Source organism: Hyla sarda, chromosome 1, assembly GCF_029499605.1.
Source record: "Hyla sarda isolate aHylSar1 chromosome 1, aHylSar1.hap1, whole genome shotgun sequence".
Taxonomy (NCBI): Eukaryota; Metazoa; Chordata; class Amphibia; order Anura; family Hylidae; genus Hyla; species Hyla sarda.
In genome coordinates, this window is record NC_079189.1 from 138,490,138 (window position 1) to 138,517,297 (window position 27,160).

General features: G+C 46.5%; 1 protein-coding gene across 1 annotated transcript in view; it reads left to right on the plus strand.

Annotated features, from left to right (window-relative positions):
* The window catches only part of MAP9 (microtubule associated protein 9), a 111,911-nt gene that overhangs the window by 37,711 nt on the left and 47,040 nt on the right, over positions 1 to 27,160 (plus strand). Inside the window, exons 6-8 of the mRNA XM_056562132.1 lie at positions 6,863 to 6,977; positions 14,590 to 14,798; positions 23,007 to 23,065. Of these exons, the coding sequence (XP_056418107.1) occupies positions 6,863 to 6,977; positions 14,590 to 14,798; positions 23,007 to 23,065 (383 nt within the window). The remainder of the gene's footprint in view (positions 1 to 6,862; positions 6,978 to 14,589; positions 14,799 to 23,006; positions 23,066 to 27,160) is intronic.

The window sequence follows — 27,160 nt, forward strand, 5'->3', positions numbered from 1 at the left end:
AGGAACCTGCCCGAGCTTCTTCAGCCGAGATTGCCCTGCTGAACCTGGCCCAGGGTGTTTCTTCCGTTGGCGAGTACGCCATTCAGTTCCGTGCTCTTGCTTACGAGTTGTCCTGGAATAGTGAGATTCTCTGCGCGACCTTTAAAAAAGGCCTATCCAGCAACATTAAAGATGTTCTGGCCGCACGAGAGACTCCTGCTGACCTACATGAACTCATTCATCTAGCCACTCGCATTGACATGCGTTCTTCCGGATGGCGTCTGGAGCTCCGCCTGGATATGGACTTTGTTCGCACGAAGCGTTTTTTCTCTCCGGCTCCTCTCTCCTCTGGTCCTCTGCAATCTGTTCCTGTGCTTCCCGCCGCGGAGGCTATGCAAGTTGACCGGTCTTGCTTGACACCTCAAGAGAGGACACGACGCCGCATGGAGAATCTTTGCCTGTACTATGCCGGTACCGAACACTTCCTGAAGGATTGTCCTATCCGTCCTCCCCGCCTGGAAAGACGTACGCTGACTCCGCGCAAAGGTGACACAGTTCTTGATGTCAACTCTGCTTCTCCACGCCTTACTGTGCCTGTGCGGATATCTGCCTCTACCTTCTCCTTCTCTACTATGCTCTTCTTGGATTCCGGATCTGCAGGAAAATTTTTTTTGGCCTCTCTCATCAACAGGTTCTACGTTCCTGTGACCAGTCTCGCCAGACCCCTCTACATCTATTGTTTTTACAATAAAAGATTGGACTGTCTCGTACGTTTCCACACAGAACCCCTCCTAATTTGCATCGGACCTCATCACGGAAAAATTGAGTTTTTTTTCCTCAGGTTCTTTGGCCCCAAGAAGAGGGGGAGACCCAAGGGGGGGGGGTACTGTTACGCCGAGCGCTCCGGGTCCCCGTTCCTCCCCGGAGCGCTCGCCTCATCTTCGTTGTTGCAGCGCCCCGGTCAGATCCACTGACCGGGTGCGCTGCGGTCCCGCCTTCAGCCGGGATGCGATTCGCGATGCGGATAGCGCCCGCTCGCGATGCGCACCCCGGTCCCCGTACCTGACTCGCTCTCCCTCGGTCCTGTCCCGGCGCGCGCGGCCCCGCTCCCTAGGGCGCGCGCGCGCCGGGTCTCTGCGATTTAAAGGGCCAGTGCACCAATGATGGTGCCTGGCCCAATCTTCCCAATTAGCTTAATTGGCTCCCACCTGTGCACTTCCCTATATCACCTCACTTCCCCTGCACTCCCTTGCCGGATCTTGTTGCACTTGTGCCTAGTGAAAGCGTTCCCTTGTCTGTTCCTAGTCCGTGTTCCTGACCTCCTGCCGTTGCCCCTGACTACGATCCTTGCCGCCTGCCCCCGACCTTCTGCTACGTCCGACCTTGCTTCTGCCTACTCCCTTGTACCGCGCCTATCTTCAGCATCTTCAGCAGCCAGAGAGGTGAGCCGTTGCTAGTGGATACGACCTGGTCACTACCGCCGCAGCAAGACCATCCCGCTTTGCGGCGGGCTCTGGTGAAAACCTGTAGTGGCTTAGAACCGGTCCACTAGCGCGGTCCTCGCCATCCCTCTCTGGCACAGAGGATCCACTACCTGCCAGCCGGCATCGTGACAACGGACAATATATATACACAGAAACATATATACACAGACAACACACAGACATATATATACACAGACAACACACAGACACATATATACACAGACAACACACAGACACATATATACACAGACACATATACACATGCACATATATACACAGACAACACACAGACACATATATACACCGACACATATATACACAGACAACACACAGACACATATATACACAGACAACACACAGACACATATATACACAGACACATATATACACAGACAACACACAGACACATATATACACAGACAACACACAGACACATATATACACAGACACATATATACACAGACATATATATATACACACAGACATATATACACAGACAATACACAGACACATATATACACAAACACATATATACACAGACAACACAGAAACACTCACCCGGCCGGAGTTTAGAGCTGAGGGGAGGGGGCGGAGGGAGACAGGATAACCGGCCTTTCCTCTGCCTTTCGAGGTTCTAAGACTGCACGGCAGAGAGAAGGCGGAGGAGGGGAGAGAGTGCACACCCCCTCCCTCTTCCTGTCAGCACTTCCTGTCATCCACAGGAGCTCAGTGCACAGGCTGGTGCAGACCTGGGCATTGTACGGCCCGACAGTCAGCGCCAGCCGGTCAGAGCCAATCAAAGGGCCGTATGTGGCCCGCGGGCCGTACAATGCCCAGGTCTGCTCCAGACGGATACCAGCAGGGCGTAAAATTCAGCGTGAGAGCTGAAAGTCTTGGGTGCTGGTCGGGCACGAATAAAGGAGACTTCTGGAGCCACGTCCAAAGTTCCTGGGTCCTTTAGATTGAAGGTGTCTCTTATGGCCGAAACCAATGAGTACACCACATCAGGCATCTCCGTGCGGGCCTCCGAGTCGGAGGCCGAATCAGAAACCTCATCCACAAGTTCTCCAGGTCAATGGGAACGAGGTGAGACAGCCCTGAAAGAGGTCTGGCACGATGATAGAAAACTTCTGGACCACGTCCGAAGTTCCTGGGTCCTTTAGCTGGAAAGTGTCTCTTATGGCCGAAACCAATGAGTACACCACATCAGGCATATCCGTGCGGTCCTCTGAGTCGGAGGCCGAATTAGAACCTCATCCACAAGTTCTCCAGGTGATTGGGAATGAGGTGAGGTAGCCCTGGAGGTTGGGCATGATAAAAAGGAGCCACGTCCAAAGTGCCTGGGTCCTCTAGATGGAAGGCGTCTCTTATGGTCGAAATCAATGAGTGCTCCATGTCCGACATATCCGTGCAGTCCTCTGAATCAGAGGCCGAATTGGAAACTTTACCCCCAAGTTCTCCAGGTGAAGAACGTGAGAGGTGGTCTTGGAAGAGGTCGACTGACCTGGTACGCGGTCTGGAGAGCCAGAGCGGCGACCACGGAAGCGTCCTCCGGAGGAGAGACGCCTTGGACAAGTTGGAGTAGCGGCTATCCCTATGAGGGGAGCGACCGTGCCTACCAGAAGACCCAGGGGATGAGTAAGAGAACACTCCCTCATTATGCCTGCAAGAGCGGTAGAATAGGGAGAATGTGAGCGGGACTCTCCGGAGGGCCAGCGTAGATAGTTACATAGTTAGTATGGTTGAAAAAAGACATACGTCCATCAAGTCCAACCAGGGGATTGAAGGGAAGGATGTAAGGGGATAAGGGAAAGGGATGTAGTTTTATAATTCTGCATAAGCATTAATGTTATTTTGTTCCAGGAATGTATCTAGCCCTGCTTTAAAGCTGTTAATTGTTCCTGCTGTGACCAGTTCCTGAGGTAGACCGTTCCATAAATTCACAGTCCTCACGGTAAAGAAGGCGTGCCGCCCCTTTAGACTAAACCTTTTCTTCTCCAGACGGAGGGAGTGCCCCCTCGTCCTTTGGGGGGGTTTAACCTGGAACAGTTTTTCTCCATATTTTTTGTATGGGCCATTTATATACTTATATACGTTTATCATATCCCCCCTTAAACGTCTCTTCTCAAGACTAAACAATTGTAACTCCTTTAATCGCTCCTCATAGCTAAGATGTTCCATGCCCCATATTAGTTTAGTCGCGCGTCTCTGCACCCTTTCCAACTCCGCAGTGTCCCTTTTATGAACAGGCGACCAAAACTGAACAGCATATTCCAGGTGAGGCCGTACCAATGCTTTATAAAGGGGGAGTATTATGTCCCTGCCCCTCGAGTCCATGCCTCTTTTTATACATGACAATATCCTGCCGGCTTTGGAAGCAGCAGCCTGACATTGCATGCTATTTTGTAGTCTGTGATCTACAAGTACACCCAGATCCTTCTCTACCAGTGACTCTGCCAGTTTAATCCCCCCTAAGACATACGACGCATGCAGGTTATTAGTACCCAGATGCATAACTTTACATTTATCCACATTGAACCTCATTTGCCAAGTGGATGCCCAGACACTTAGTCTATCCAAGTCATCTTGTAACTTATGCACATCCTCTATAGACTGTACCGTGCTACAAAGCTTGGTGTCATCTGCAAAGATAGAAACAGAGCTGTTAATACCATCCTCTATATCATTGATAAATAAATTAAACAGCAGCGGGCCCAGTACTGAACCTTGGGGTACACCACTAATAACCGGGGACCAATCAGAGTACGAATCATTTACCACCACTCTCTGGGTACGATCCATGAGCCAGTGTTCAATCCAGTTACAAACTAAAGTTTCCAAGCCCAAGGACCTTAACTTACCTGTCAGATGTCTGTGAGGGACAGTATCAAATGCTTTGGCAAAATCCAGAAACACTATATCCACAGCCATTCCTCTGTCAAGGCTTCTACTCACCTCTTCATAAAAGCAAATTAGATTGGTTTGACAACTTCTATCCTTAGTAAACCCATGCTGGCTATCACTTATAATACTATTATCCCCTATGTATTCCTGTATGTAATCCCTTATAAGTCCTTCAAACAATTTACCCACAATGCACGTTAGACTTACCGGTCTATAATTGCCTGGCGAAGACCTAGAGCCCTTCTTGAAGATTGGTACCACATTAGCCTTGCGCCAGTCCCTTGGCACAATACCAGACACCAGAGAATCTCTAAATATCATGAACAAGGGTACAGATATTACTGAACTTACCTCTCTAAGAACTCTTGGGTGTAGTCCATCCGGCCCTGGAGATTTGCTAACATTTACTTTACTTAACTTACCTTGTACCATCTCTACATTAAGCCAGTTCAATACATTATATGATGTGTTACCAGCACTGACCTGACCAATGTCAGCTCCTTCTTCCATAGTATATACAGAACTAAAGAACCCATTCAGTAGCTCCGCCTTCTCTTGATCGCCCGTGACAACCTCCCCATTATCATTATTAAGGGGTCCTACATGCTCTGTCCTTGGTTTTTTTGTATTTATATATCTAAAAAAATATTTAGGATTAGTTTTGCTTTCTTCGGCCACCTGTCTCTCATTTTGAATTTTTGCTGTTTTTATTACATTTTTACAGATTTTATTAAGCTCCTTGTACTGTTTAAATGTTATAGCTGACCCATCAGATTTGTATTTTTTGAAGGCTATTTTTTTGTTGTTTATTGCTCTTTTAACCTCATTTGTCAGCCATGTAGGATTTAGTTTTAATCGTTTATATTTGTTCCCCTTTGGTATATATTTAGCTGTATAGTTATTTAGAGTTGATTTAAAGATGTCCCATTTACCCTGGCTGGTCTGACCAAGCTTCTCATTGGCCTTTAAAAAACATCCTCTGCGCGCGCATAGCTCTGATAGGCAGAGAAAAAGACTGGCCGCATAATAGAATAGAGATTCCCGTGGCCGTGAGTGGGCAGGGCTAAAAGCTGACCAGAGCCCGTGGCCAAAGATAAGAAAATGGCCGGGCTATAATGGCGTCCTCGCCACACATAAAGTAAAAACACTGCTGGCAGCCCGCAGCTGCCGACAGGAGAGCAGGGCTGAGTTCCGGCACGATATGGCCAGAGATAGGGGTCGCGCTCACTGAGAGCGCAGGAGGAGTCTGCAGTGTTCCTCTGCCGAAACGAAAGTAAATGCCCGAGTAGTGACGGCGTCTGTGAAAAGGCTCCAGGGCTACAACATCCCTAGAGAAGGGAGGCTTAAACTCAGTCCTACACCACTGATTTTTATGCAGTCCCCCACTGAGTAAAAATCGCCATTACCTCCCTCCTGAAAGGGTTCCCCACATGTCAGGGAAATAATAATAAAGAGGAGTGGGCTGAAGTAGGGGCTTCCAGAGGATGCAGAATCCTAGAAAAGGGAGAAAAATACTCACCTTCAGTCTGAAGAACTTACCTCATGAAGTCTTCAGCCAGCTTTGTCACCTGCATCACGCCGAACTACCATGTGCGAGCGAGGCGAGCAGGAAATAGGGGGACCCGGACCCATGAGGTACAACCCTAGGCGCTGACCGTTGGCGAGAGGGGGTGAACAGCGCATATACGCAATGTCTGTGCCCCCTCAATCGCAATAGGGAAACAGTGAGCCGCAGTTCCTGAGTCCCCACCTGAAAACAGGAAAGAAAACGGAATAAAAAACTAACACATTGCCTAAATAGGAAAATAATAAAACATAAGGCCTGGTCTGGAGAGAACTCCAGACCATGTCCACCTCCTTAAGACACTAAGCTAAAACTGATTTCCTCAGGGCCTGGAGGCGGGTATATCCTGCTGGGAGGAGCCGACTTTTCTGGTTGCCATAGTGTCACACCTCCTAGAGACAGCAGCATACACCCATGGTCTGTGTCCCCCAATGGAGCAGATAGAGAAAAAGACTTTTACTGAACATGTAAACATACCTTTACTGTGGCGCACACATTAAATGACTTCTTAGAAGAATAGTAATATAGAGTAACGTTGTATGAATTTTATGAAGTGAAAGAGCAAGATCTAATAGACACTCTACCCCATTTAGCAGAGGGGAAACATGGGAGCTAGCTAGGTAATCTGCCTGTCATTGTGTGGTATAAAAGCCATATGATTCTATTAGTTGTCTTCAGGCCAAGGGTATAGATAGAGAAAAGCAGAGGTCCAAGCAAAGAGCCTTGAGGGGCACCAACAGAGAGAGGGGGGCCATATAATCATTTTTATTGAACAGCTTTCAAGATGGTATGATCATTTGTAAATATAAGGCAGGGAGAGGCTCAAATCTACCATGTTTTATAAGTCATCTATCTATATGATCAGTTTTCAGTAAATTGATAGAATATGCTGTTATTCTTAAATAGTCATCTCTAATATGTCATCTGACAGGGACATCCGCTGACAAGCCCACCATCACCCATTGCAAGATTTAAGCCTCTATCAATAGCAGCTGACAAGAATAACAAGACAATGTCCATAGAGAAAGGAGCAGAGGTACTGAAAGGTATGCATGGCAAATGACTGCAAATACTTCTTTGTATTCTTTTTTTCTTTTGTTGCTACCAATGCATCTTTCCTATCTAAGCCATGTTCAATAGGAAGTATGATATTCAGATTTATCTTTTTTAATTATTAGGTCTTGGGAAGGTTTTATTCTTCCGGATTTCCAGGAATTACAGTTAGATTGAAGTTCAGCTTTCAAAGTCATTGTACTCTACTTTCTATTACTTCTAGCTCAGTTAGAATATTACTTTCTCCCAAAATGATTTTTATGGCTTCGTATTGAACATTTGTAATTACATCAGGCACAGTTTTATATTCTGCTTTGTGTGCATATATGTACCATAGCAGAGCTGGGACTTTCTTTGTACAGAGCAAAATTTGTTATTGGGCACTATTCATCATCTCTGGGTTTTTATAGATCTGCAGGAATTACCTTTCGTATTGTGATAAATTTGAACAGAGAGAACAGAACAGAGAGCAAATTGGACATAATGTCTCACCAAACTCCAAAATTGTGAATAAATAAGATTGTTTCAAGCATGTGATGCTCCTTTAAACTCACCTGGGGCAAGTAACAGATGTGGGCAATATAAAAATCACAACTGAAAGCAGATAAAAAGGAGAGAAGTTCACTTAGTCTTTGCATTGTGTGTCTGTGTGTGCCACACTAAGCATGGACAACAGAAAGAGGAGAAGAGAACTGTCTGAGGACTTGAAAACCAAAATTGTGGAAAAACATCAACAATCTCAAGCTTACAAGTCCATCTCCAGAGATCTAGATTTGCCTTTGTCCACAGTGCGCAGCATTATAAAGAAGTTTGTAACCCATGGCACTGTAGCTAATCTCCCTGGGCGTGGACAGAAGAGAAACATTTATGAAAGGTGTCAACGCAGGATAGTCCGGATGGTGGATAAGCAGCCCCAAACAAGTTCCAAAGATATTCAAGCTGTCCTGCAGGCTCAGGGAGCATCAGTGTCAGGGCGAGATATTAGTTCTTCCAGCAGGAGAATGACCCTAAAACATACGTCAAAAGCACCCAGGAATGGATGGCAACAAAGCGCTGAAGATTTCTGAAGTGGCCAGCAATGAGTCCAGATCTAAATCCCATTGAACACCTGTGGAGAGATCTTAAAATTGCTTTTGGGAAAAGGCGCCTTCCAATAAGAGAGACCTGAAGCAGTTTGCAAAGGAATAGTGGTCAAACATTGCGGCTGAGAGGTGTAAGAAGCTTATTGATGGTTATAGGAAGCGACTGATTTCAGTTATTTTTTCCAGAGGGTGTGCAACCAAGTATTAAGTTAAGGGTGCCAATAATTTTGTCCAGCCCATTTTTGGAGTTTGGTGTGACATTATGTCCAATTTGCTTTTTTCCCTCCCTTTTTTGGTTTAGTTTCAATACACACAAAGGGAATAAACATGTGTATAGCAAAACATGTATTACTGCAATCCTTTTCTGTGAGAAATACTTCATTTTCTTGAAACATTTCAGGGGTGCCAACATTTATGGCCATCACTGTGTGTGTATATATATATATATATATATATATATGTGTGTGTGTGTGTGTGTGTGTGTATAGATATATATATATATATATATATATATGTGTGTGTGTGTATATATATATATATATATATGTGTGTGTGTATATGTATATATATATATATATATATATATATAAAATATATATATATATATATATATATATATATATATATATAATATATTTATTTATACGTCCCACGCAATAGGGTACAGTGTCACTGAACACCTGTAGACTTTTATGGATTTTGGTTAGTTGTCTTTTATGGTAAGATGATGCTCTTTGCTGATTATAGCATTCTCATATTGCTCTGGTGAAATCAAAGCTCAACAGTATTGGACTGCTATGGGCAACAGACAACTTACCATAAGACCGGTTGATCAATCTGAACACCACTCACAAGGGCTAACAATAAGCAAGTTGACTTTACAGGAGCACTGTTGTCCATTTTTTTTCTTTTTTTTTCTTTTTTTTTTAACTTGGGGACTCCTGGACCATACTCCTGGACCATACAGATTAAAAGTTCTGACATGTCAATCTACAATGTCAGAACTTTTTAAAAAGGAATGGTACACTTTAATAATAATATCTGTAAGGTTTTTGGGGAATTATGCCTAACGCTTCTGCTATATCTTTATGATAGCTGGTATTCTGTTTATGAAGTTGTGCTCCAAATCATCTTCATTAGATCACATCTCACATACATTAGATCACATCTCACAAATTTCTAGACAAATCGGAAGTATACATCACATGCCGACGCTAGGACTGCTTGGAAATGCGCCATCTCCATAGATGGTAATGAATTTCCAAGCGGATTCTGCAGAAAGAGTACACATGTCTATGGCTGACGTATGGCACTGCTTGTTATACTGTTGCTTCAGTCAGTTATATACATCAGAGAATACTCTGTGAATACTATTAATGTGCCTGAAAGCCAGGTGTACGCAGAACCTTAGTATACACAGCTATATCTCCTAGTATACACAGCCACATTCTATATACATATCTATCCAACTCTGATTACATGCAGTGTTAGAATGATAAATACTGTATTGTACAATACAGTACAGGTGGATGCTGGCTCCTGTAGTTACACCCATGTTGTCAAAGTTTTTTCTATTTTTTTTCCTCTTTAAATTTTTTATTATTTTAACAAAATAATATAACAAATAGAAATAAAGCCCAACGCAGGGGCAGCAAAAGCAACCTGAATAGGCAAACAAAATAAAAACCAAAACAGCACTGAGGGGAACTAAAATGGGAAAGGTAGAATCCCTCAAGGCCCAGTATGCAAAGGGTGGAAAGCGGGGATTCTATCAGAGAGCATTAAAGGGGTATTCCGCTGCTCAGCGTATGGAACAAACTATTCCGAACGCTGGAGCAGGCATCTGGAGCTTGTGACGTCATAGCCCTGCCCCCTCATTATGTCACACCCCGCCCCTGCCCCGCCCCCATAAACTTGCATTGAGGGGGCGGGGCATATGTGACGTCATGAGGGGGCCGGGCTATGACGTCACAAGCTCTCGGCTCCAGCGTTCGGAACAGTTTATTCCAAACGCTGAGCAGCGGAATACCCCTTTAAGGTCGACTTGGAAAAGCACCTGAACGAGACAAGCAAAGTTTTTTTCTTTTTTAAGTGAAAAAATGGTTTTAGCTTGCTTTGTGCTTTTTACGTCCCAATGTTCTTTCATTTTATTGTTTTTAATGATGACGAGAAAAATATCTTCTTTATTTGCCACGCACAGTTAGAAGAATGTAATTTTGAGAATTGGCAAGGATAGTACTATTGTTTAGTATTTCCTGCCATGAAAAACCACAACTCAGTCTTGCAAAATGTTTACTACATTATTGCTCAGATGTTGATGTTGGTCTATTCTTGTTTTTCAAGGAAATAATGTATATTTATATATTTTAACATAGAGCTATATTAACAGTATTGCTGCTGCATAGCAGTTTTCATAGTTGGACGGTCTGTAGGACTAAAGTGGTTCTTTTCCTGTTTTTCACTGTTGCATTTTTTTTTGAGCAACCGCCATTTTCTATATTCTTTAGCAACACATTTAGAATTCTTGGTTTTCCATCTAAAATTACAACAAAGGCAACATTGTAGAAGTAAAGAAGCAGGTGGTCTAGTGTTGAAGAGGAGGCTAATAGTCAAATTCTGCTAGCTCAGCGATCCCGTCTATAAGATGGCAATGAGCACCGGGCATACAGGTCACTCGGCATCTTCTAAAGGCATACACTGAATGCAGAAAACCAATGTAGGCGCAGTGGAGGATGCCACGTTAAATGCATGGTTATGTGCTCCACCGTGCTCTGCCATCTTATAGACCTGATTGACATGCAGCGCAGAGAAGCATGATGCAGCAAGGGGTGCAGGGCTTCTCGTATATGGAGGACGGGGCAAAACTGAAGCATCTTAGCGATCCCATCCATTGGGTGGCCAGCATGAAGGAGCACCAAAATATTATTGGTAAATGTGTATAGTTGTCATGCCAGCCATTAGTTTATCATGGGATATAAATTAGAAATTCTGCAGCATAATAAACTAACAATATAACGGATGACTTATATCCTCCTTGTATTATTACTACAGTATACAAGTATATAGAAAAGTGTTCTTCTCTTTATTTTTCCTAGTTCTGAATGTTTTTTCTAAGAATAACTAGAAGAATATGTGAAAGATGCAGATTTCTTTTATTTAGTTCTTTACATTCTGCCAGTAGATGATGATGTGACAGGACAGAGCCTGTGTCTGGCAGGTGCTCGCTTTCTGAATGACATTGTGTTCTGATCATATATTGTGTCAGTGGGTACTGTCAGAATACATTTACCCCTGTGGAAGGAATGGCAAATATATTTAAATGAGGAGCGGTCACAGTTATTACAGAAATTACCATCTTTGCACTTTTTCTTCAGCATAGAGACTTACTGATGTACAGAAAATGTTTTATTCTTTATTTTTTTACTTTTTCAATATAAGCTGTATCTGTTACATTATGTGCTTGCTTAAAGGGGTATTCCAGGCCAAAACTTTTTTTATATATCAACTGGCTCCGGAAAGTTAAACAGATTTGTAAATGACTTCTATTAAAAAATCTTAATCCTTCCAATAGTTATTAGCTTCTGTAGTTGAGTTGTTGTTTTCTGTCTAAGGGTGGGTTCACACTACGTTTTGTCCCATACGGGAGCGCATACGGCAGGAGGGAGCTAAAAGCTCGCGCTCCCGTATGTGACCGTATGCGCTCCCGTATGCCATTCACTTCAATGAGCCGACCGGAGTGAAACGTTCGGTCCGGTCGGCTCATTTTTGCGCCGTATGCGCTTTTACAACCGGACCTAAAACCGTGGTCAACCACGGTTTTAGGTCCGGTTGTAAAAGCGCATACGGCGCAAAAATGAGCCGACCGGACCGAACGTTTCACTCCGGTCGGCTCATTGAAGTGAATGACATACGGGAGCGCATACGGTCACATACGGGAGCGCGAGGTTTTAGCTCCCTCCTGCCGTATGCGCTCCCGTATGGGAGAAAACGTAGTGTGGACCCAGCCTAACTGCTCTCTGATGACTCACGTCCTGGGAGCTGTGCAGTTCCTATGGGGATATTCTCCCATCATGCACAGCTCCCGGGACGTGACATCATCATTGAGCAGTTAGACAGAAAACTTCAGAAGCTAATAACTATTGGAAGGATTAAGATTTTTTAATAGAAGTAATTTACAAATCTGTTTAACTTTCCGGAGCCAGTTGATATATATAAAAAAAGGTTTTGCCTGGAATACCCCTTTAAAGAGTACCTCTCATTATCTTGTTACATATTAGAATCTTCCTAGTTCACTGCTCCCATCATGATAAACCACCCCCTGCCTTTATTTTTATTATTTGTTAGTTTTCTACCTTGATATTGCTCTGTATTTTCTGCTCAGTCTCAGTCAGACTCACAGGGAAAGGGCATTACCTAGCAGGAATGACATCATCTGAAGCCATACAGGCTGCTTACTATACACAGCCCAGAGCCGTTCAGTGTGAGATGAACTATGATTGGATAAGGCTGCACACACCCCCTCACCATTTCCTGATTTTGGACTTCTGCCAGACCAGCAGGAGTCCAAAGTCTGAGCAAGAGATGGGGGAAATTTTCTCTGGACAAGTAGGGAGACACCTAATGGTAGCTTTTTAAAACACAAATAAAGCATAGAAAACTTAATTTTTTTTTTAAAACAAAGTACATTGGAAAGATTTTTTATTTACCATAAGGCGTGCAATAGCAAAGATTTGTTTTAATGAGAGTGACCATTTAACGCCATACTTAGTGCTCTCATTTCTTAAGCAGTCTTTAATCACATAACTCAAGTCAGAATATTTGAAGCAACAATATCTTGCTGAGCTGTCCTGGGAAAATATGTACAGTGCCCACAGTTTAAGTATGTACATATTGGATCCCCTGTCACTGAAATGCCCAGCTGGGGGTCCTCAGTAGGGGTTCAGTGGGAGAGATAATTATGCTGATAAAGTCTTGGAAGGGGCAATGGCCTGACAATCAGAGACTGAGTAAGGTTCATCCATCACTGTGGCAAGTGATTAGTAGAACACACAGGTCCTGTTGAGATGTCTTGTCCAGGAAGTAATAGCAAGCATTAAGCAGATAGCACTGGAACCGGAGCTGTAGGGGACCAAGGTTGGCGAGTATCGTTTATTTTTACCAAGCCTACAGCAAAATGTAAAAAATATTAGAATACCAGAATATTCTTTCAAGTTTAACAGACCAAATGCCATCTACTAGTTACTATGGGGTAGATTTATCAAAACCTGTCCAGAGGAAAAGTTGCTGGGTTCCTATAGCAACCAATCAGATCACTCCTTTCATTTTTTGAAAAGGCCTCTGAAAAAGGAAAGAAGCGATCTGATTGGTTGCTATACAATAGTAGAGGCAAAGACGTCTCCTGTTTTAAAGGAGCTCCACCATGCTCCTCACTGCTTCACCATTATTCACTTGATCAGAAGGATAATCATTCGTGGATCGGTTAGTTTTGCATGAAATATAGTACAGCCATGGATGCAACAGCGTTTCAGGGACAAGCCCCCTTAGTCATGCATAAAACTTTGCATCCATGGCTGGAAGAGTTGGTTAGTGGCTTGACTGCAGCTTGCCATGTCTGTGTACACACTATCTTATTGGAGAAGTTTATGCTGAAACTAACAAGAAAATATAGAAACGGGAGGTCTACTTAATGGTCTATTCACACGTACAGTATTCTGCGCAGATTTTATTTCAGTGCAGATTTCAATGTAAACTGACTGAACGCAGCTTGAAATCCTGCGCATCAAATCTGCCCATCAATCTGCGAAGAATACTGTACGTGTGAATAGACCCTAAAGGGGTACTCTGCCCCTAGACATCTTATCCTCTATCCAATGGATAGGGGATAAGATGTCTGATCACGGGGGTCCCGCCTTTGGGGACCCCTGTGATCTCCCTGCTGCAGCCAGCGTTCGCTTAGAGCGTCGGGTGCAGCGCCGGTAAAATCACTTGGTAAAGTTGCCGGTAAAGTCATGGCCACGCCCACTCAATGCAAGTCTATGGGAGGGGTGTGACGGCAGACGCACCTCCTCCCATAGACTTGCATTGAGGGGGCATGGTTGTGACATCACGAGCCTCCGCCCCGCATCGCCAGTCATCCGGCACAGAGCAAACTTTGCTCCATGCCGGATGACTGGTAATGTGGAACGGAGGTCTGGGGCACAGCAGCAGAGGTCCCCAGTCCCAGTGGCAGGACCCCCGCGATCAGACATCTTATCCTCTATCCTTTGGATAGGGGATAAGATGTCTAGGAGCGGAGTACCCCTTTAACCTAGAGTGATTGTCCGGCCTGGGTACTATATTTCATGCAAAACTAACTGGTCCATGAATGATTATCCCCCTGGTTGTGTGAATAACAGACATTTAGCATTAGCATAAGGGAAATAGAAACAAATGATAAAAAAAGCACTTGTAGGTGTTACAAATAATAATTGTAAGTCTTTTGTAACTGATGGTATCATATACAATAAATACTTTGTCAATCTAGATCTACAAAGCAAAGAAGTAGGTGGAAACATAGAATCAAGTGGCAATGGAAGAAAATCTCCATCTCTTTTTGAAATGATGATGTCAGATGTAAAAGAAAAGTCTCTGGAACAGGACAGCAAAGATTTGTTTATAGTGAAGAGTCATGAAAAGCAGTCCTTTTGTGAAGAAAGAGATGGCAATGAAAAGACCCAGCAGAAGGAGAGACAGGTAGGATTTCCATTTACATTCAGGATTTTGTGAAGCCCCGTTGGATTTATCTTCTTTTGAATATAAGGTCTCATTTACATCAGCATTGGCGCTCCACTTAGGAGTTCACTTTGCTAAATCTGTTGTAATGGTGAGACATGAGCGGATAAAAAAAAAGATACTGCAGATCAGTTTTTATTTCTCCACTCTCCTGCAAAACAACAGACACCAGACGGACCCCATTCAAAATCACTGGCGTGAACAGCATCTGTGACGGAGCTCCATCAATAGTGTGATCTTAGCCTAGCTGTCTTTGGGAAGACACAACCCATACTCTTTGGCCAGAATTGTTAGCTGTTGAGATTTTTGTTGTAGAAATAGGCAACTGCTTTTTCTCTATCTGCTCCATTGGGGGACACAGACCGTGGGTGTATGCTGCTGTCTCTAGGAGGTGTGACACTATGGTAATAAAAAAAAAAAGTCTGCTCCTCCCAGCAGGATATACCCGCCTTCAGGCTCTGAGCTAATCAGTTTAAGCTTAGTGTCTGAAGGAGGTGGACGTGGTCTGGATTTCTCCAGACCAGGTCTTCTGATTTTTTGTTTTCCTAGTATAGGGACGTGTTAGTTTTTTATTCCTTTTCTTTTCTGTTTTCAGGTGGGGACTCAGGGACTCCGGTTCCCTGTTTCCCCATTGCGAGTAAGGGGGCACAGACATTGCGTATATGCGCTGTTCATCCCCCGTCGCCAACGGTCAGCGCTTGGGTTGGTACCTCATGGGTCCGGGTCCCCCTATTTGCCTGCTCGCCTCGCTCGCGCAAAGCAGCCAGGCGTTATGCAGGTAACTAAAGCTGACTGAAGACTTCACTGAAGACTCCATTAGGTAAGTTCTTCTGACTGAGGTAAGTACCCCCTTTTTCTCCATAGGTACGGACTCGCAACCTCTGGAGACCCCCTGTTTTTGGCCCACCTTCAGGTTATGGGGCTGGCTTATACAGGGGCTGCAATTTATTCTGGGGGAGCAGTGGCACCTGAGGGGGCATGTAATATGGGGCACTTCACTTTATTGTGTGTGTGTGCTTGGTGCAACTACGTCCACAGCGCCTTATATACGGCTGTCAGCCGCGGCGCTGTTTCGGGCCGGGCGCTCTCAGCGCCGGCTTGCTTTCGCTTTGCCGACAGCGCCTTATACGTGGCTAACAGCCGCGGCGCTGCTATGAGCCGGGCGCTTCAGCGCCGGCTTACTTTCACTTTCGCTGGCAGTCTCTGCCGGTGCTTAGACCACCCGCTCTATTCCCCCAAGCGCATATGCGGCTTACATGTGCGCTCGGGACAAGGAGCGGACGCCATGACAGTTCTTTTCGGCCGGTCTGTAGCTCCGCCCACAGGGCTGGGAGCTCTCAGAGGCGTGAAGCAGCCTCAAATCAGCGCCGTGGCCGCGATTTTCAGTGAGAAGGGGTCAGTTAGTTACTGCCTTGCTTCAGGCACGCCCCTCTCTTCCTATTGGCTGGCCTGTTCATTCACTCTAGCTGCACGGAGCGAGTTCTCCTCACTACAGCTGACAGGGGACACAGACTAGGGTGAGAAAGTTCCTGTCTCCTTTTCCCTCATAATGTCCGTACCCAGAGCTGTTCCTCCCTCTAAACAGAAACCTGGAACTTCAGTGACTTACTTTGTCTGTAAGCACTGTAATACCAAGATGTCTGGCTCTGCTGAGCCCACTTGCCCTGCCTGCTCCACTGCTCCCCCAGACCCCCTGATGCCCCTTCGGTCCCGGTGGATTCAGCCGCTCCACCGGTCTGGGTCTCTTCCCTGACCCAGTATATGGCTGACTTGACCCAAGTCTCCCGTTCGGTGGCTGAGGCCTCCCGGGAAGTGGTGTCCGCCTTGAAGGGGTCTTCCCTGCGCCGGACCTCTGAGAGGGCCCGCTCCTCGTCTCCACATACTTCACGCTCCCACAAGCGTACTAGGGGTGCCTCGTCTGGCTCTTCCATTGAGTCTTCAGATAGACGTGAGCGTTCCCCCCCTGTCATCTGGGCACAAACGTCGCTCCTCCAGAGGACGTTCTCGGAGTCGCCGCTCTGCCATGCCAGAGCCGCGTACCCGGTCAGGGTTGCCCCTATCCAGGACTGCCTCTACTCATTCACATTCCCCTGGTGAACTGGTGGACGAGGCTTCCGAGCCGGCATCTGACTCAGAGGACCGCTCGGACTCAATTGCAACGGTGAACTCATTGGTGACAGCCATAAGAGACACCTTTCACTTGGAGGATCTTCGGATGTCAATCCAGGAGTATCCTTTCATTGTGCTAAGCCAGCACCTCAAAGGTTCAGCTCTCACGCTGACTTTGACGACATTCTGGAATCTGTATGAAAACATCCAGACAAGAGGTTCCCGGGAATCAAGACAATTCAAGAACGTTATCCACGGACAAGAAGGTAGAATCCTTAGTGAAGTTTGCTTCTGAAGCAGCTGGCTCTTCTCTTCTTCCCATCTTCACCTCGACATGGGTGTCCAAGGCCCTGTCGGAGTGGTGCCAAAAGCTCCATCAGGATATCTTAGCGGGATCCCCCCCAGAGGATCTATCTGCTCTGGCTCTCCAATGCTCTAAAGCTGGGGGCTTTCTGTGCGCAGCTTCTATGCAGTCAGCCCGTTGTTCTGCCTTTGCTGTGGGTCACCTAGCGGCTCTCCGCCGCTCTATGTGGCTTAAAGCTTGGAATGCGGATGCCGCTTCCAAGAGGTCTCTCACTGAGTTTCCCTTTACGGATGGTCGTCTTTTTGGCAAACGCCTTGAGGAGATTATCTCTGAGGCAACGGGAGGTAAGAGTTCCTTGTTACCTCAAAATAAGGCTCGCCCTACTTCCCAAAGTAAGTCCTTTTCCTTTCGGTCCTTTCAGACCTCTGGCTCCAGCAAAGGGTCCGGGCAGGCACCCTCGCGGGACAAGAAGGTTCCCTCGTTCCGGGCACGCCCGTCTTGGAAGTGGGACTCCAACCGGTCAAGCCGTTTTGCGCCCAAATTAGGCAACCGCAAACCCACTTCTGCATGAAGTGAGGCCACCACCCGCGCCTCGGGTGGGAGGTCGTCTCTTGCTTTTTCGAGACATCTGGACCTCACACATTCAGGACTCTTGGGTCAGGGACGTGGTGTCCAACGGTTACCGAATCGAATTTGCCTCCCTTCCGAGGGATCGTTTTTTTCGATCCCGGGCTCCTCCTCTGGTCTCCTCCTCTGGCGGAGCAATTTCGAACAGCTCTCCAATCTCTGCTTCTCCAGGGGGTTATCGTTCCTGTTCCTCCAGGGGAACGTTTTCGGGGTTTCTATTCAAATCTTTTTGTGGTCCCCAAGAAGGACGGTTCTGTGCGACCACCAATCCTAGACCTCAAGCGTCTCAACAGTCACCTTCTCATCCGCCTCTTCCGAATGGAATCCCTCCGTTCGGTGGTGGCCTCCCTGTAACAAGGGGAGTTCCTTTCATCGGTGGACATCAAGGATGGCTACCTCCATGTGCCAATATTTCCAGGCCATCATCGGTACCTCCCCTTCGGTCTAGCCACGGCTCCTCGGGTCTTTACAAAGATCCTTGCGCCAGTGATGGGCCTGTTACGGTCGAGGGGAATCTCGGTGATACCCTATCTGGACGACCTTCTCATCAAGGTTCCAACCAGAGCCCAGACTTTGGAGAATCTGGACGTCACTCTCCACACTCGCTTCGGGTGGATGGTCAACTGGGACAAGTCAGTCCTCCGTCCAACCCAGTCTCTAACCTTCCTGGGACTTCGATTCTACACAGCCTCTGCCCGAATTTGTCTTCCGCCGGACAAACGTCTGGCGCTCCGTTCGGGGGTCCGCACCCTTCGGACCCAGGTATCAGTCTCCATCCGCACTTGTATGGAAGTCCTGGGTCGGATGGTGGCAACTATGGAGGCCGTACCCTTTGCCCAGTTTCATTACCGCCCTCTTCAACTGGCGATTCTCTCTCGATGGAACAGGTCTCCTCTGTCCCTCGATCGTCAGATTGTTCTCCCTCGCAGGGTCCGTCAGTCTCTGCTCTGGTGGCTCCGCTCCCCCCTTCTGCTCCAAGGGAGGTCGTTTCTTCCCCTTCACTGGCAGGTTGTTACAACGGATGCCAGCCTGTCGGGCTGGGGCAATGTGTTCAGGGATTGGACGGTTCAGGGACTCTGGTCTCCCCAGGAGACCTTTCTTCCGATAAACATATTGGAATTATGGGCGATTCTTCTTTGTCTTCTTCATTGGGAGTCCCGTCTTAAGTCCCGTCCTGTCCTCCTCCGGTCGGACAACGCCACGGCCGTGGCGTACATAAATCGACAGGGCGGCACTCGCAGCTCGGCAGCCATGGCCGAGGTGACCAAGATTCTCACCTGGGCGGAGAGCAAGGTTCAGGCGATTCACATTCCGGGAGTGCTCAACTGGGAAGCGGACTTCCTCAGTCGGTCCTCACCCGACCCCGGCGAGTGGTCTCTACATCCGGAGGTCTTCGCGCAGCTCTGCGACCTCTGGGGCATTCCGGACGTGGACCTCTTCGCGTCCCGGCACAATCGGAAGATCCTTCCTTTTGTGTCCCAAGTTCCGGGATCCTCAGGCTCTGGCCGTGGACGCCCTAGTGATTCCTTGGGCGGGGTTTGCCCTACCCTATCTGTTCCCTCCTCTTCCGCTCCTTCCCAGGGTGCTGAGGAAGCTCAAGGCAGAGGACGTCCCTGCCATTCTGGTAGCTCCAGATTGGCCCCGAAGTTCGTGGTACGCTGACGTAGTCAGGCTCCTGGATGGCGCTCCACTGCGCCTTCCGCTCCGCCCGTACCTGCTCTCTCAGGGTCCTCTTTGCCACCCCAATTTACAGTCGCTGCATTTGACGGCGTGGCGGTTGAGACCGCGGTTTTGAGGGACCGCAGGTTCTCTTCCCAAGTCATTCACACCATGCTCAAGGCTCGTAAGCCCTCCTCCGCAAGAATTTACCACCGTACTTGGCGGTCTTGTTTTCGTTGGTGTGAAGCTCAGGACTTCTCCCCGGTAACCTTCTCGGTTCCCCATCTTTTCTCCTTTTTGCAGTCGGGGTTGGAACTGGGGTTATCTCTCAGTTCGCTTAAAGGACATCTGCAGCGTTACAAACACTTATCCCCAAGATAGGGGATAAGTGTTTGATCTCGAGGGGTTCGAACGCTGGGGCCCCCGGCGATCTCCTGTACGGGGCCGCGGCTCTCTCGTGCAGGGGTGTGCCAGCCGCAGCATGACGTTGCGGCCGGCACGCCTCCTCCATACATCTTTATGGGAGAGGCATCCCCCATAGAACTGTATGGGGATGGGGAAGAGACGAGGCGTCACCGTCAACGCTACGTCAACATGAGCGCTTATGGCGGCGCCCCTTTAGGGAGATTGGGGGGGGGTCCCAGCGGTCGGACCCCCCGCGATCAAACACTTATCCCCTATCCTGTGGATAGGGGATAAGTGTAATGCCGCTGCAGTTGTCCTTTAAAGGTCAGGTTTCGGCCCTTGCTGTTCTTTTCCAGCGGCCCCTGGCTTCTAATTCTCATGTCCGTTTGGTTCTGAGTGCCCTCCAGGGTGCACCCTTTGAACCCCTTAGAGAGGTGTCTCTCTGCCTCCTTTCTTGGAAAGTGGCATTTCTTGTTGCTATCACCTCCATCCGGAGGGTGTCTGAATTGGCAGCTCTTTCCTGACGCTCTCCATTTCTGGTGATCCACCAGGACAAGGTTGTTTTCCGGCCAGATCCTTCCTTTTTGCCTAAAGTGGTCTCGGCCTTTCATCTCAATGAGGACATTGTCCTCCCGTCCTTTTGTCCTCCTCCTTCTCATCCTAAGGAGCGCTTACTACACAAGCTGGATGTAGTTCTGGCTGTTCGGTCTTATCTCTCCATCACTTCTTCATTTTGTCAGTGTGATTCCTTTTTCGTCCTTACGGAAGGTTGCTTCCAAGGCCACCATTTCTCGGTGGATTCGGTCCGCCATTTCGGAAGCCTATTGCTGTAAGGGGAAGATTCCTCCTTTCAGGGTTGTGGCTCATTCTACCCGTTCTGTTGGGGCATCCTGGGCTCTCCAGAATAGAGCCTCGGCCTCGCAGATTTGCAAGGCGGCTACCTGGTTGTCTTTGCACACTTTCTCGAGGTTTTACCGAGTTCATACTTTCGCATCGGCTGATGCTAGTCTGGGTCGTAAAGTGTTGCAGGTGGCAGTGGATCGGCCGTCTGCCTGACTGCTTATCTGCCCACCAAAGGGACGGCTTTGGTACGTCCCACGGTCTGTGTCCCCCAATGGAGCCGATAGAGAAAAGGAGATTTTTGTTTAATTACTGTAAAATCTCTTTCTTGAAGGATCCATTGGGGGACACAGCTCCCGCCCTTTTGGGGATTTTCCTTTGGTTCTCTGTCCAAGGGTGTGTTCAGTTATGTTTTTTCTTCTAGTTCTCAGACAGTTTTGGGTTTTTCTTTGACCTGTTGGTCTCCTCCTATTGCTCTGGAACTTGAACTGATTAGCTCAGAGCCTGAAGGCGGGTATATCCTGCTGGGAGGAGCCGACTTTTTTTTTTTTATTACCATAGTGTCACACCTCCTAGAGACAGCAGCTTACATGGTCTGTGTCCCCCAATGGATCCTTCGAGAAAGAGATTTTACGGTAAGTAAACATAAATCTCCTTATTCCTTACTAGTCGTTTTGGCTAGCCCTCATCTTTGGGCACTGTGGCTGATGCTGTAATATGGATACCATGCTAACATACCATAACGGAGTCCTGTAGCTTAGGAGGTAGCAGCACATATACAGTCTTTACTGTATTCAGGTAGCTGAAGGCTGGTGGAGCATTTTTTTTATGAAACGGATTCATTTTCTGCATCCAAATACACCACTGGATAAGAACCCCAAAAAGTAAGAACATCAGCTCAAAATATTTGGCATATCAGCCTTTCGCCCAGTCATTTAATAAACTATCACAGATGTAGTCACCATCACATTGTCATCTTGTTGTCTATGGTCTATACCAGTGTTTCCCAACCAGGGTGCCTCCAGCTGTTGTGAAACTACAACTCCCAGCATGCCCAGACAGCCTTCGGCTGTCTAGGCATGCTGGGAGTTGTAGTTTCACAACAGCTGGAAGCACTCTGGTTGGGAAACACCGGTCTACACCATGACCTGCTTGCTAGTCATGACCTCTAGTCAGTCAGTTCTTCTCATTATTTATATAATGCAAAATTTCCACTGTGTCACACATGTGTATAAAAGGGGGGAAAAAAAAGCCTGACAAGGCATTCTGAATGTTACTGGGTCATATCATTTAGACCACCACTGATTTCTAAAGTGAAGGGGTTTAAAGGGCTATACCAGGAAAAAAAATTTTTTAATATATCAACTGGCTCCAGAAAGTTAAACAGATTTGTAAATTACTTCTAATAAAAAAATCTTAACCCTTCCAGTACTAATCAGCTGCTGAAGTTGAGTTTTTCTTTTCTGTCTGACAACAGTGCTCTCTGCTGACACCTCTGTCTGTCTCGAGAACTGTACAGAGTAGAAGAGGTTTGCTATGGGGATTTGCTTCCACTCTGGACAGTTCCTGAGACAGGTGTCATAAGGGAGCACTTAAACAGAAAAGAACAACTCAACATCAGCAGCTCATAAGTACTAAAAGGATTAAGTAATAGAAGTAATTCTCAAATCTTTTTAACTATCTGGAGCTAGTTGATATATCATTTTTTTTTCCTGGATAACCCCTGCAATTCTGTTCCTGGAAATCTGAAATCTGACATAACAGTTGTTGGATCAAATTGGTTTTTGCTCATCACTTTTGTTAGATTTTCAGTAAAGGAACTTGAAATTGGAACTCTTTTAGCCTATGGCTTTTTGAAATCACAATCTTCCCCAATTCCATAATAGTTTTTTATTTGTTAGGACATGAACTACATATAACAAAGACTTTTCTACTTTGCAGATAGCCATAAAACTGTGCCAATTCTGATTGGTTGTTCTACGACTACCACAAATACATGATCTTGTGCCCTGTTGATGGAACTGCCACACAGTGTACATGGGAGAGTGCCCAATATTAATCAATCTCCACAAAGTTTATATAATACTATAAAGTACTGCAAGTGGCTTAGAAATAGCATATTTGTTATTAATAATGTAAATAGAATGTTAATGATATTCATTCCTTCTGTTATTCAATTGCTTTGGTTATTTCTAGCTTCTAATTTTGTTCTTAATTTTTTTCAGCTTGATCATCAAAAGGACTTAAAAGCAACATTAGACTTGGGTAGATCTCAGTCAAACAGGTAATTGGCTTATTTACATAGATTAAACCTGTAATTGGAGTGTTGTGGGAACAGCATGTGAAAGTGATGAATATTCCTTCCCTCTAATCTGTGTCTCTTACGGAGCTCTAACTGCTTTAGCTGTGACTCTCCTCCCTCACAGAGCTTTTGCCGGGTAAGGGAATGTTCACACTGCGGAATTCCATGAGAGGAATTCCGCAAGTCGAATTCCGCGCAATGAACATTCCCATGACTGTGAACGGGTCTTCCATGAGACCCGTTCACACTGCGGAATTTCAGCAGACAATTCCACCGCTGAAATTGTTCTGCGCAAAAGAAGAACATGTTCATTCTTTCCGTTGCATTCTGCGAGTACTGCATGGCCGTCAATGGTGACGGCGCAGTGCCCCACAGTCCAACCGCCAAAGTATCTTTGGCGGCAACTGCCTGAAGGAATCTCTGCTAGCGGAATTCCGTGAGCAGAGATTCCGCAGTGTGAACATACCTTAATTGTTGCTCCACACTCCTCTTGTCCTTACGGGCCTCACATTTTCACATAAATGATATGTATAAATTGTAAATTGGTTGCAAAAATGTATAGGCTCTTTAGGTAATTTGTCCGATGGCACCTGGTTGTGGTAAAAGCTCCTTCACAGGTACGCCAAATAGATTTAAGAACTTCTGCTTGTGAATTGAACAATTTATACTTATTTTCTCTACTCAAGTGTCTAGCTGTATTGTATACCTCCTTCTCCTGCATTTGATTGACAGCTTCTGTGCTGTCGAGAATTTTTGTAGGGAATAGAAATGTTGGGCCCCTGATGCAATCAACCCTGCCCTTCGAGCACTTACTGCTTGTTTACGTATTCAAACAAACAAATTGCTCTGTTCACTCTTATACTATTAATACCCAAGAAAATTACACAGAGACATAAAATAGTGAAAAAGTATATATAGTCTTTATTATTAGTGACTGAATTTAAAAACAGAATTTTAAAAGGAACGACAGTGGACAGACTACTAAGGCGTCTGGATGAGGGACAGAAGCAAAACTGGGCTTCAGAACATCAATAAGAAATGTGAGATACTAAAGTGACCCCCATCCGGGTGTATATACACGTAAAAGGTATAGGCTGTACAGAAACATACTAGCAGTTAAATACCAACATATGTAAACATATACACTCAGGATAACTATATAGATGTTAATCCCGTATTGCACAATGCCCAGGGAGAAAAAGAATGACCGCAAAACTAAACAAAATAAAGTATGCAATTATGAGAGTGGTAAAAGGGTGAAAGAGTAAAGAGTCCCAGGAACCGGGTTTAAACCATACACCAATGTTCAGCAATCACCAAGGTCCTGGAAAATATGATTCAAATATTAATCACCCATCTCACATCACAAGGGCATACAGCGGACATCTTACCCTAATGCAGAACGCCACCCCTACAACGTGGTTTCGCAACAAGCTTCCTCAGGGAATATATGGTATGGAAGGGAGGTAGATATTTATATACATATGTAGCCAATAGGAATACACAACACATAAGAGACATTAAGGGCACCTGAGAGCAGAATCATGTGTGTACCAGCGTCCGGACGCCATTACAGCGATCACTGCGCATGTTCGGCGTGATGTTGATGCAGTGATGCCGTCACTAATAATAAAGACTATATATACTTTTTCACTATTTTATGTCTCTGTGTAATTTTCTTGGGTATTATTTGTATTTCTCTGTATACCAGAGACAAGGTTGGACCATAGGTCAGTACTGTGTGCCCCTCTTTTTTGGTTATTATCACTCTTATACTATGTGAACCCATCATACAGATTCTCTTAAAGGAGTACTCCAGTGAAATAAAACCTGCACAATGCCCCAGCGATCCGTAGGAAGGGGGCATGCTGATTCCCGCAGGAAGCCGTGGCCAACAAGCCCTCTACATGTTCATTCTTTCTGCGGGCTGGAAACATCTGGCATGTAAATTCCCCCAACGGGACTCTGCTGCAGCAGAATCTCCATACCGAATTCTGAAGCACAAATATTCTGAAGTGTGAACATAGCCTTAGGTACCTTGTGTGACCACACCCTGCTAACTCTACCTACTTAAAGGGGTACTCCGCTGCTTAGTGTTTGGAACAAACTGTTCCGAACGCTGGAGCCGGCACCGGATGCTCTTGACGTCATAGCCTCGCCCCCTCATGATGTCACGCCCCACCTCTCAATGTAAGTCTTTGGAAGGGGCGGCTGTCACGCCCCCTCCCATAGACTTGCATTGAAGGGGCAGGATGTGACATCATGAGGGGGTGGAGCTATGACGTGACGAGCTCCCGGTGCCGGCTCCAGCGTTCGGAACAGTTTGTTCCAAACGCTGAGCAGCATAGACGTGAATGGAGGGGGCGTGAGGTCACGTCCCCAGTCCCGGAAACCCAGAGGTTTCTGAAACTGGAGATTCAGCACCCGCATAGAATGCGGGTGCTGCAGGGAGATTGCGGGGGTCTCAGCAGCGGGCCCCCCACGATCAGACATCTTATCCCCTATCCTTTGGAAAGGGGATAAAATGTTTTTGCCCGGAATACCCCTTTAAGCCTGCAGTGTTCTATCAGACCTTGGTTGTGAAAAGAGCTTGTCTCTGAAGCAAGCATTTACCTACATCTGATTATGTTTTCCTGGTTTTGTGACTTCAGCTCTGAATTTGGTTAACCCTTTGATACTCGATTCTGTATTTTAGCTGTCTTCTTTGACCTGTGACATCCCTGCTTAAGTACTTAACGCACAGCGCCATACATTTACGTTGCAGCTTTCCTGGATGACCGTGTCTCTGGACACAGTGATCAGAACGGGATGACTGCTGATATCTATCAGCAGCCATCACGGCATATAGCCCAGAGGGTTCCTTAGATCCCCCCCCCATATGTCAATTAAAACCGCAATTTGTGGCTATTCTGGGTCAATCGGGTCTCTGGTAACCCGGAAAAAAAGGTGAATGGGGCTGTCCGAGACAGCCCCATTCACCCTTACCCAGCAGGAGTGAGGTGGCATGGGTGCCGCCTCACAATCACGTGATTGATTGGTCGGAACGACCGACCAATCACGACCCTGCTAGGCGGTGATCGGGTCAGCGATCAGGGTCGGCGGGGGTCTCTTACCTGTGGCGACAACAGGAGCAGCAGGATCGGTGGCAGCAGCGGCAGTCCCGGCGGCAGGATACAGCAGGAGGTAAGGCCTGTTCACCTCCTGCTGTTGCTTAGAAACCACTCGCAGCATGCAAAGCCAAAGGGCATGCTGGGAGTTGTAGTTTTGCAACAGCTGGAGTTTCAACTACAACTTTCAGCATGCCCTTTGGTAGTCTGTGCCTGCTGGGGGTTGTAGTTATGCAACAGCTGGAGGCACATTTTTTCTCTGAAAACGTGTGCCTCCAGCTGTTGCATAACTACAACTCCCAACATTCACAGACTACCAAAGGGCATGCTGGGAGTTGTACCAGTGTGCCTCCAGCTGTTGCAAAACTACAACTCTCAGCATGCCCTTCGGCTGTCAATGCATGCAGATTGTTGCAGTTTTGCAACAGCTGGAGACACATTGGATGTGAAACAGAGCTTGTATCCTAACTCAGGGTTTCACAACCAGTTTGCCTCCAGCTGTTGCAAAAATACAACTCCCAGCATGCACTGAGAGACTGTACATGCTGGGAGTTCTAGTTTTGCAACAGCTGGAGGCACACTGGATGCAAAACACTGAGTTAAGTAACAAACTCTCAGTGTTTCACAACCAATGTGCCTCCAGCTGTTGCATAACTACAACTCCCAGCATGTATGGTCTGTCAGTGCTCTGCTGGCGAACTACAATGCTCAGAAGAGAAGGAGCGCCATTGGGCTTCTGGAGAGAGAATGTGTCCGAAATTCAAGGCCACGTGTGTTTACAAAGCCCCCATAGTGCCAGAATAATGGACCCCCACCACATTTGACCCCATTTTGGAAACTACACCCCTCACGTAATGTAATAAGGGGTACAGTGAGCATTTACGCCCCACAGGTGTCTGACAGATTTTTGGAACAGTGGTCCGTGAAAATGAAAAATTTAATTTTTCATTTGCACAGCCCACTGTTCCAA